This window comes from Rhagoletis pomonella, unplaced genomic scaffold (assembly GCF_013731165.1).
Source record: "Rhagoletis pomonella isolate Grant_MI unplaced genomic scaffold, Rhpom_1.0 Rhpom_scaffold_00010, whole genome shotgun sequence".
NCBI classification, from domain to species: domain Eukaryota; kingdom Metazoa; phylum Arthropoda; class Insecta; order Diptera; family Tephritidae; genus Rhagoletis; species Rhagoletis pomonella.
The window spans coordinates 7,319,352-7,331,288 of NW_023458564.1; the positions used below are offsets into that span (position 1 = coordinate 7,319,352).

The window sequence follows — 11,937 nt, forward strand, 5'->3', positions numbered from 1 at the left end:
AAACAACAAAATCATTAATAATCTCATATTGTTGGCATATGATGCGATTTCATACTCGTATGTGTGTATACATATATCAATGCATGTATGAGACTGTTTTGGCGTCATGTGTTGTATGTATGTAGGTAAAAGTATCTTTGTGTCAATGCGATAAACGGGGTATTGTACAAGTGTTGTGAACAAATGTATTTATTTTACTAAGAAACAACTTTTTACGAAGAGTCATACATTAAAGTATATGATAGGATGGAATAATAATTAAAGCGAACGATACGGACTTTTATTTTTCGAAATTATTTAGTTATCCCATATGCGACAGGTATTTATTGCGTTCAAAAAACTTATGCTAACTAAACATAATCGCATCCATCATATTCAATGTAAAGACTGGTTTTCACTATGTCATATTTTGACGCCAAAATTTGGCGACATATTTTGACACAACTTAATTTCCTTTATCCATACCTTTACCGGTGATATTATGTGCCAAAAACTGACAGATAGTCGATTTATTAGCGCATGTACACGACTAAAGACCCATCCTGATCCAAATCAATCGATAAACCACTTTTTAATCCCATTTGACAATTTGTTTTCACTTATTTGACGACAAATGTCACTGAATTTGACATGGTGAAAATCAGCCTTAAGTTTATATGTATCTTTACTTTAGAGCGATACTGAGTTTGATTTAATGAACGGCTTTTATTACAGGGACGATATTTATATGAATGTAAATTGTAATTCTTTATAATTACCGTTATAAGATTAGCTTATTTCTATACAAGGTAAAATTGTAAAACAAAGTGTAAAAATAAAACCAAATAAAATACAAATAATTATACAGTATGTTTAGGATCTACATAGGTATCACATTCGGTATCAGTTAGGGGGTAAAATGTAATTTTTGTTTTAAATCTAAGAATTGATTAAATCGAACACCCATATTCCTAAAAAATAAAGAAGACTTTAAATTATGGGTATGTGATTAACCCATATCGGCCCGACGATTTTTGTTTTCAATTATTTTGATGAAATTTACATACTAGGGTAAAATTGAATAATTAAACTGTAATTCGCGGTCAAAGAATGTTGCGATTTTTAGTTTTCGAGATATTAAGAGTTCGATTAATCGAACACTGGGTATATCCGCATTTTTAAAGAACGTACTATTTTTTAAGGATACATTTTATAAAAAATATCTAAAAGCTATTACTAATATATTTTTTATTTTAAATTGTAGAACTCAAAACAATATGTATGAAGTGCAACGTTGCATATCCTGCACATATATTTCATACATATTATAGGTTTATGGCACAATCCACATCTCCATGAATAAGATAGATGATTTTGCGTGGAATTGTCGTGGAGATACGCTTCACCCATTCCTATGTTTATTATAATCTTTTATTAGCTTGGGTTTGTTGTAGTTGCTTAATATATGTAAATAAATAAAGTTTGTTACATTTTTAATCTCCCTGTTATCCTACCAAAGACGAAACAATATTTCTGCCCCCTTATGTGTCGGATTTGCAGAGTGTACATGACTTAGAGGAAAAGCTACCTCAATAAATCTTGTCTACATCAATATGATAACTAAGCCTTATATAGACTCCCTTTGAACATACGAGCTGCGCCTTGCATTAACTTTAAATTTAAATTAACATTTTTTTTTTATTTGCAAGAGAACCATACTCAGTTTTTTTAATGTTTTTTTAATTATTTTGATTTTTCTAAAAGTATGCTAAAAAAATTGGGGTCCTCTCGTGCGATCTTGTCTGAAAAACAGGTGGAAGCTGACACGAAATGTATGCGAATGTATATAATAATACAGAGAATATCCCATTCCATTAAAATATGCAAAAACTTGGCCCCTAAACTCTGAGAAACAGTCTAGAAAAATTAACAAACAAGTGTAAAAATTACTGTTCGATTTATCGAACATTAGGCCGATATGAGTTAATCGGTTAAATAACACAAGGCCACAAAACAAATTCGATGAAAGGTTTTTTTTTTGCGATCACGTCAGGATTTTTCTTTAACCTCAAAAAAACAGTCGGACTTTTTGTGTCGGACAAAATATTGACGGACTTACTTTAGTTTGGCATTTAGGGGTGTTGAGGCGCGACTACTAACAGCAAGCGCCTAAGTGAATGTTGTTGTTGTTGTTGTTGTAACAGCATACAAATTCCCCAAAGAGTTTTTGGGGAGTGTTGCTGGAGTGACAGTCCTTGGCCAGATATAAATCTGGGTCGTTCCGATTACGTAGACCCGACTGTCGTGGGAACGTCGCCGAAATGCATGCTATGTACCGTTGCATGTGCAAACATTTCCTTTGCGTAATTTATGAAATTTTTTCATTAGCACTTCTCAAGTGGAATATAATAAAACTTTCTTTAGTTATAATTTGATGGCAATTCTAAGTATGCTCGGCCTAGTCTGATACATTTTTCGTACAATGCTACCGGAGTTGTGTGCGAAGTCTGCATGACTTAAAATCATGCAGAGATGGTAAATGATTATTACCATTGGCCACAGTGCCTACACACCATTTTTTGTTCCAATAAATATATGTTTTTTTTTCACTGACTTATTCAAGGGTTTCTGAGGTCACTGATTAAAAATATGAAAAATTACTGAATTCCAAGGAAACCAAGATTCATCGATTTTTTTACAAATTTCTAGCCAGTGAACATCTCTTAAATAATTTTTAGATTTCGATGGATCTGCGGATATACTCTGTATTGCGATTCGAAAAAGAAATCCTTCCTATTCAAATGCTTGGCACTATGAATTTGTATTAGTCGGGCTTTCGAATCGCAATACAGAGGATGAGGTACTCTGGCTGTAGGTTCGTAATCAGCAACCGCAAAAACCTATACAGGTACCATATTTTATAAATCTGATGCCAGATAAAACGCTTGCTTCGCTTTGCGTGACAGATTCGCTTTGACAGATACGATTAAATGGATGAATTTTTATTTTGTTTCGTCAAAATTCGAGGTTTCATGCAGAAACATAGAACTTAATTACATTGCTGATATTTTTAAAACTAAATATTTAAAATCCACAGAAATTGTCACGAGTAAACGGGCGGTACAAAATTGTTTTCTTGGCGTTTATAACTTTTGCGTCTTGCGCTTTGTTGGCAAGGTTGTAAATGTCACGCAAAGCCACAAAGTTTGATATGGCATGGCCTTAAGAATTAAAAACAATACTGGATCCACCATTTTAATTTTAAAAATCTAACTTCAAATTCATAACAGTCGATTTCAAAAACCCCTAAATACGGAGTTTTATGTAAATGCATTTTTTTTAAGTCGACCCTCATTGACTTCATATTCGTAATCAGCCATCACAAAAAACCCGTGGATATCTACCAAGATTAAAGTAAATCCGTATATATTTATATGTAAAATTTTGTCGGAGACATAAAGTCCCCCACGATTTTTGAGATTAAAAGATCCTGACGTGATGGTGCAAACCGTTCTTATGAAAAATTATTATTCTGTGATTAATTAAGTAATCAGATGTCGATTAGCCAGCTTGTTAGATTAATTTAATAATTGCCCATCCCTTCATTAAATGCTTTTAAAATTAAAATTTTTATGAAAATTCCAATTTATAAAGCTCTTTAATTCTTTGTAGCTAAAAGTAGCTAGGTTTTGAAATTAAAAAAAAAAAAAAACATTACGAAAAATGTTTCGTATCATTTCCTGAAGACACTACTCGTGTTAGAATCTTCTTATTACAGATTATAATTTCCTTATAACGACGAATTTACTTATTATATTTTTTTACCAATAAATACCGGTTATTTTTTGTGAAATTATTTCGAATAAAAAGGTTTGTCGTACATATATTTTTTAGCATATTTAAAGTCGTCGAAATATATATTTTTTTTCTTTTTTATGTATGTATTTCACCGAATAATTTTGGACCACGCGTGGCCACGTGAATCGATCATTGGATCATGAAGCAACTAACGGTACTCCTAAATTTTTATATGAGCACTGAATTAGGTATGAAAATTAATCACTCGTGGTTTTTAAGGTTTGCTCAAGAATCTTTAAGCTCTTCTCCGGTTCGTTCAGATATTATTCGGGGTTCTTTGTGTATTTTTTGGAACCTCTAGGAACTTAAGAAATTCTTTCTGGGATTTTCTGGATTTTTTCGTGATCTTTCGGTATTCTTCGTGTTTTATTTGTTGGGATCTTTCGCAATTATTTTTAAGGAATATCTCCAACGGACAACTAAGAATTTTCGCACTCGACTCTCAATGCTGCTTAAATTAGCAACTTGTACTCAGTGATGCCAAAACGTGGGAATTTTTCCCTTTTGTGTTGGTTTTTAATAAAAAGGTAGCTAAACGGGCAAAAGGTACTTTTAAACAAGGATAAAATTGTGTTTTAACAAAAAATTATTTGGTGAACTAATTTAGAAATTATGTTAGGCCATCAGAGTATTCATATCTACATATGTATATGTATTTTACTATCTGTCTAAAAGCAATAAAGTTAGAGGGTGGGAAAAATGAGGGATCTTCCTTTTCGATAATTTTGTCTAATTTATGGCATCACTGCTCCTAATCGTGTAGCAGGATCGTTAACTAGTTCTCCGATTTTTCACAAAATTTCTTTGTTCTAAATAAAATTGCATTCAATATTTAAGCTCTTACATACGGTATGTACAATAGGGTGCCTCACCAAAAAAGCTACGGTTTTTTCATCGGAATTATAAATTTGATTTGATTTTAAGACTTCCTCCAAAATATTTCTGGAAAATATTAAGATTTGCGTAAGCTGGGCTGATTTGAAAAATATCTCTAAAAATCTCATTTGATTCCGTTGATAAAATTTTTAAATATTTTAATGCAGACCTTTTAACTTAAGCTCTTCTATCATCCAATGTGTTTTATGGGAAAAAAATATTTTAAAAAATAATATTCTTTATAAAAAACTTGATTTTTGGTGGTATTTTCCAATCGGTCCAGCCAAGGCCGCATTTAGGGGCGGGGGAAGGGGTTGTAGGTGTTCTGACCCCTCCCCCCGCCGAAATGTAGAAATGTCGGATTTTAGGGCCCTAAAAAATTAAAAAAAACGCAAAATCAGCTTTGAAAAAAGGCAAAAGAGTAAAATATTTTTTTAATTTTGTTGTGTACTTCCTTTATGTACAATGTGCATGTCCAATTAAAGATATTAAAAAATACATACAGTGGTCAAAAAATTATAGCCGAACCACTTTTTGCCAAGTTTTAACGTGTTATTTTCGTTGTTATTTAATTTTGGTAAATTTTTTTTCTATGAAAATATAGTTAATTCTTTAACAAAACCCGTGTAAATCCAAGTTTCCAAATTTGTGCAATATTAAAAAATCAACAAACCTTCGTACAAGTTTCGAGGTATTTTAAAAATTCTAAAAACTCAATCGCAGTTTTTAGCCATTTGAAACTTGTACTTTATTCTACTACAACTGCGTACTTAGAATCTTATTAAAAAAGTAGAAATTTTAACGAAAATTTGTTGAATTTTTTTTAAATTGCATACATTTTTAAGGCAGTGTCACTCGATTGGTACGTTTGTACAGATTAGGACATGTTTATTTTGGGCTATTGGTACAAAATAAAAAAATGGGAATTTTTCTTTATAGTCAAGGGATTGGTACAATACAGCGATGTTCTATTGAAAAATTTCAACAAACTAATTTTCGTGATTGGGATAAAGAAAAATAGTTGGGATACGATTTGCACCAAATTTTGGCAAATACCCAACCGTGTGACACTGCCTTTACACTTGTATTTAGACGGATGTTGTTAAAGAATGAACTATAAAAAACTAACCAAAATTAAATAACAAGAAAAATAATATTTTAAAACTTGTGAAAATTTGGTGCGGCTATAATTTTTTCGACTACTGTACATTAGACTGCATCGCCACAAAAAAAGTTGCGGTTTTTCCGGCGGGATTACCAAACCTAGCATATTTTAAGACTTCGATCAAAATATTTCGGAGAAATATTAAGATTTTCGTGAGCTGGACCGGTTCGAAAATACCTCTAAAAATGTAGTTTTTTATGAATAAAAATAGTTTCTTAAAGGATTTTTTTTGAAAAAATCCCCCCAGATTACTAAACAGTTTAAGCTTAAACAGTTTGCATAGAAATGTTAAATAAAAATTTTCCACGGAATCATAATAATGAGATTTTTGATGCTGTTTTTTAACTATTTTCAAAGATTATTGTAAGAAAAACTTGAATAACTGCTTTACCGATATAGACTTATAAGGTATCAGTGGAGAGGTATTTTCGCACCCTTTTTATTTTGTATTTGGAGTGATGCAGTCTACTGTACATAAGTTAACTATGATTACTGGGCCGTGCTGTCATAGTAGCACAATGCCACTAAGTGCATTTTAAAATTTTCAGTTTGTGTGTTGTACCTTCGGCCCTGGTCCAGCTGGCGTTAATCTTACTATTTTTCTGAAAGAACTTAACGGTAGCTTCAAATTATAATAGATTTTATAATTCCGATGGGAAAAAAGTACGTTTTTTGTTTGTTTTTGTACGAAGAGTGTTCGATATCGTAACCCAATTTTGACCATCTAATGGCCTTAATATGCTTCGATTTTCTTCATTCCCGTAGCCAAAAATAATATTTATCCAAAAAAAAATTTGGATTTGCATTGTGGCCAATGGTAACCATCAGTTACCACCTCGGCATGGCTGTGAGTTGCGCAAAGTCTGCAAAGAACTCCGGTTGTCCGGCGGATGCGGCAGACTACGCTGAGTATCGGTAATGTATTTACGATAAATTTATGTATAGGCGGCTATTTCCAACGGTAACTAAGTATGTACACCACCTCCGTACGATGAAAGTAATACAGAGCCCCGACGGCTGGTAGGGCTGGTTTTTTTCCTTTTATAAACTCCAGATTTTACGGGGGATTTGTCAAGCTAGAGTGAGCTTGATTTGAGGTGCCGTCAACATATTACTTGAATAAGCCCCGTTATCGGACACTTGAGAAGTGTATATGCAAAAATTTCATAAACTACGAAGCGAAAATGTTTGCACATGCAGCTGTGCCCTTTGTATGCGGGTTTATGGAAGATGTACGTTAGGCTGGAGTGAAATCGTTAAAAAAAAATTTTTAATTTTTTTTTGGTATAATTAAGATTTTTACTTTAATGGAACATTTTAATTACCCAGGATTAGCGAAATAAAAAAAAATCGCTCCACCTTAATGTAAATAGTATGCATTTAGGCTGCTAAGCACATTATTTTACAATAAAATTAGTCATAGTTAGTGAGAGGGCTCTTTTTAGTATTAAACAATCTGAGGAATAATTTAAAGAAGATTGCTAAATCTACATATATTAACAGCAACTTACAAGTACTTTTTAACTGAATATGCAATATGAAATTACAACTTTTTTACAACTATGTATGTATGTACTTACTTATGTATGTATTTGTTTAAAAATATTTTTATGAACACTCACTGAATACTATGGAAATCTTTACAAAAACTAAGTACATATTTTATATCTCAGATGTGTTTTAAATTAACAAACTTGATATATCAATTTGTAGAATGAACGAATGTATGAAATGTCTTATACGCACACAATTAGTTACAAGACCGACTAGGATGGATACGAAAAATGATTTGAAAAGAATGTACCAGTATGTATTAGTAGTAGTTACAAATATGTAAGTATGTAGTAGTTGGAAATAAATTTTGTCATTTAAAATTTAAAAAAAAAAAACCAATACTAAATGAACCAAACATAACACAAATGCAACTATCTTTACAAACTAACAGATAAAGAAAAACAAATATTAATTGAACGCCTAACTTAAATTACGATTGGAAATATTTTGTTAGGCAAATACAAATATATAAGAATATATTATATACTTGTATATGTATTTTTTTTTGTCTTTGTATAAATATATATATATATATATATATATATATAAATACCTATATATATATGTATATATATATATATTTGTTTTGTTTCAAGGCTAATCTCAATTGTATACTAGCGTACATACATACATTTCTAAGACAACTAATCAATAGGAACTCGCTGAACTTACCTGTTATAGAGCAAAGCAGGCGTAGTGTTGGTGTATTGCCGGAATATTGATTTATCATACCCTGACTATGTGCTTTCGGTGCGGGCATACTCAACGTGATGGCCTTATGGAATTTACGACGTCGTGGCTCAACTGTTACAATTGGTGAAACGGCCACACCACGACCAAGTAGTTTAGCAGTTAGATCTGGATCGACAGGTTGTGCCTAGAATGAGGTAAACACAAGAAATGGTCGGTACATTTTTGTGATTACCATTTATAGAGTTTTTTTTTGTTTGTTTGTTATACGTACGAATTTTTCAATGTTTTTTTTTTTGTTTGCTTTGTTTTTCTTTTCTTTTTGTAGTACTCTTTTTAGATACTTATGTATGTATATAGTATATACAAATGATTGTTTCAACATGAACATGGCCACTTACAACTAAAGTAAATACAAGGAAAAGCGTATTGAAGCTACAAAGGTATGCGTTTGCTTAACTATTGTAATTGGAAAAAAAATATTTTTGCAAAATTTTTATTTATTTTTTTTATTTTTACAAATCGGGTGATTTACGTTATAAGTTGTTTAATAATGTAATTTATGTTATATTATTTTTATGTTACATGTGAATTGCTGGGAAAGTCCTAATTAAAGTTGAAACTTTCTGTGAGTTTATTGGTTTATGGCATACACTGTGAAAAATACGTAATGCCGTGAGCAGTGGCCATCTTGGATGAATATTCAAAACCATTAGCTCATTGGAAAGTATGTAGCAAATCTTTTGAGCTGAAGAAGCGCAAGTTGAGGTGTGGCTTTGCCAGTTTAAAAAATGAAGATTGGTTAATCGCCGTAATGTAGGCTGCATTCTAGGTAAAGACTCGCAGCTCGTTACACTCTTTAAAGCATACATTTTGCTGGATTTCGTTTAATTAGAATCTCTATACTAACAAATGTTCAGGCCCATTAGCTTCCCAATAAATTTAGTTATCAAATAAACTTTAAGCGCTTAAATTTCAATAACATTACGTGTATTTAGAGGGCCGTTGAAAAATCACTTGGTATATATAGTAAAACACTACAGGCATACGCATATACAAAACTCTAGGTTTCCGCACATTCGAGGCACACTAATCCAGACCCAATTGCAACATAAACTACATATGTATATATTTACTATAGGCATTTATATATGCTTGTATGATGTATGTACATATACATATATGTATTCAACTAAATATCTTTACTAAATATTTATGACTTTATCTTACAAATTCACTGCCAACCTTTTGAATACTGAAGACAAAAGAGTTAAAGAAGCAGTGAAATGTCTACTAATTGAATGAAAAAAAAAAAAACATTTTCATTTAAAGTTTATGTTCGAACTAAATTTATTGGGTATTTTTCGTTTATCCATTAAGTATAACTTTTTTATATAGTAGCTAAATATTAGATAAATCAGTAAATAAGCAAAAGTAGTGCATACATGTGTTGATATAAATTTAGGTATGTACTTTGCATTGTATATATGCAGTAGAATATAATTTATTTAAATCTTAAAAGTTTTAATGTCGCCATTTATTTGACGCTTATAAATAGTTTTGACGAGTATTAAGGTTTTGTAATTTTTTCTTACATTGCATTCTTAAATTTCCAACTAACATAGCATGCTATGAATGGTATTGTAAGTTTTTATTGATTTTTGTTTATAACTCCTTTTATTATTGTATTGTTAAGGTTAGGTAAAGATATTCATATTTTCTATTCATTAATAACTATATGTGTATGTATGTGTATTAGACCGTACCACCTTAAAGCAAACAAAGGAAGTTCACCATACAACCCTGAGCCTAAAATAAATTGAAAAGGCAATTTCGAAAAAAATAAATAATTTTTTTTTTGGCCGCACGTAGCGTTTGCCTTTTTCCGTTTTTCGTCATATCTTCAGCATTTAGAATCCGATCTTAAAGTATGATTTATCGATGTTCTTATCTCGAGGAGACGATTTTTTTCTACCGTTTCTACCATCCTAATGTCAGTTAATTTCAGCTCGCCAAAAATCATTAAACTTTATTAAGGAAGTACTTCGATTCGAAGGCGATTTCGGTTTTTTTTTTTGGCCGAAAGTAGTGAGTTTTCAGTCGATTCTTATGATGTTTTTGTATCGAGAAGAAAAGTTTTTTTCCCCAAAGTTCATTGACCTCAGGTACACCATTCTAGCACTTACCCATCTAATCTTAGTTCCTATCACTCTAACCGAACCACCCTATTGTCAATAAATTAAAGCTAACCAAAAATCATTAAACTTTTTCTAAGGGCATATTTCGATTGTTCCAGTAGACCTTTTTAAATTTGTTTTTTGCCGAACTTGCTTGCTTGTAAGGTGGTAAGGTCTAATGTACATACAGGCTGTTTCATCAAGATGCTCGAAATTATAGTGTAATCCTGTATATTAACTATTTTGAAAAATCCAAAGGATTAAAAAATTCAAATTCCAAGCAATTTTCACAAAGATAAGTTTTTCAAAAGTATACTATGACATGCGCAATTAAAGATTCTTCTAGTCTAGAGTGGATTTCGGAGGTCAGAAGAACTTCTTGCGCTTACAAATCTGCAGCTCTGACTGTTGGTTGGAGATTTTACAGGTCAGTGTATGATTGGCATTCACATAGTATGGCTGGTAATCTTTTCTACTCCTGTCGCAATTGGCAAGAGGGTAATGAGCTGCAATCACCTCAGCACATTCTCTTAGGCTTTCCAGTCATCGCGAGGCTAAGGTTGAAATATTTTGCCTCGCACTTCCTATCTAACAATCGAGGTCGAAGGTTGGCGTGAGAGCATGAGAATGCCGGACTTGGTGAATGTTCACACAAATGGTCTGAAGATGAACAAGGGTGCAGGCGCGGCTGTATTTTGCGCGGAGCTGGGTATTTGTTAGTCCTATCAGCTGAAGCGCTACTGTAACATTCTCCAGTAATTGTTTAGTTGTTGTTTTACTAGTACAAGTCTCATAAGACAAGAGTTTTATTGAAAGTCGTGTTATGCGCACATTCATACATACATATGTATTAAAATAGGATTTAAGGTGTACATTCCCTGCGACTAGCCTTGACAGAACTGTACAGCCAACTTAAATATTTTGTCCTACCGCCGAGTACAGCTAACCTATTAATTGTGTTTTAACATTTATATATGTGCGTCAATATGTTTTGTCCGACACTATATCTATGTGTGTACATATAAAGTACATATCTACATATATATTAATTTTTGATTATCATGTTATCTTGATGGGGTTAGTGATTCCTGCCAACATAATGCAAAATTTTAATAATAATAACTAGTAGTAAACTAAGGTTTTGATATTCTTAAGTTTTTTTATGGAAACCTACACTTTTTTATCTGTAACATTTTTTATTTAAAGTATGTATGTCTATCTTTTACTAAATAAATTTGCAATTTTCCAACTTCTGTATAGCGTCTCATTACCCAACCTGATATTTAGCGAACTTCATGTCAATAAGTTCAAAACTTCTACTTGTTTCATTCATCCCAAAATTCGAAATTATTTGTTTGACGCCATAATTAATTTTCTCAGCATTGCTTTTTGTTTGTGCCAGAATCAATCTATCCATATTTTGGAGAAAAAATGCTCCAAAGACGTATGCAGCGTCTGACTAAACTAACTACCCGAAACAGGTTTTTATGTTAGGATTAATCTTGATGCTGGGCGTAGGGAAGCCCCTATGGTTGACAGCCGAGCCCACAGTACTTAGTAATCTTCTGATTTGGAAACTTTACAAAATAGAACTAGAAACTTTTAAGTCCGAAATCAAGAAAACAAAGAGGTTTTCCT

The 11,937-nt window shown here is 32.0% G+C and overlaps 1 protein-coding gene across 1 annotated transcript in view; it reads right to left on the reverse strand.

Annotated features, from left to right (window-relative positions):
* LOC118745980 (ankyrin-3) overlaps positions 1-11,937 on the reverse strand; it is a 187,270-nt gene that overhangs the window by 72,467 nt on the left and 102,866 nt on the right. Inside the window, exon 12 of the mRNA XM_036479685.1 lies at positions 8,105-8,309. Within this exon, the coding sequence (XP_036335578.1) occupies positions 8,105-8,309 (205 nt within the window). The remainder of the gene's footprint in view (positions 1-8,104; positions 8,310-11,937) is intronic.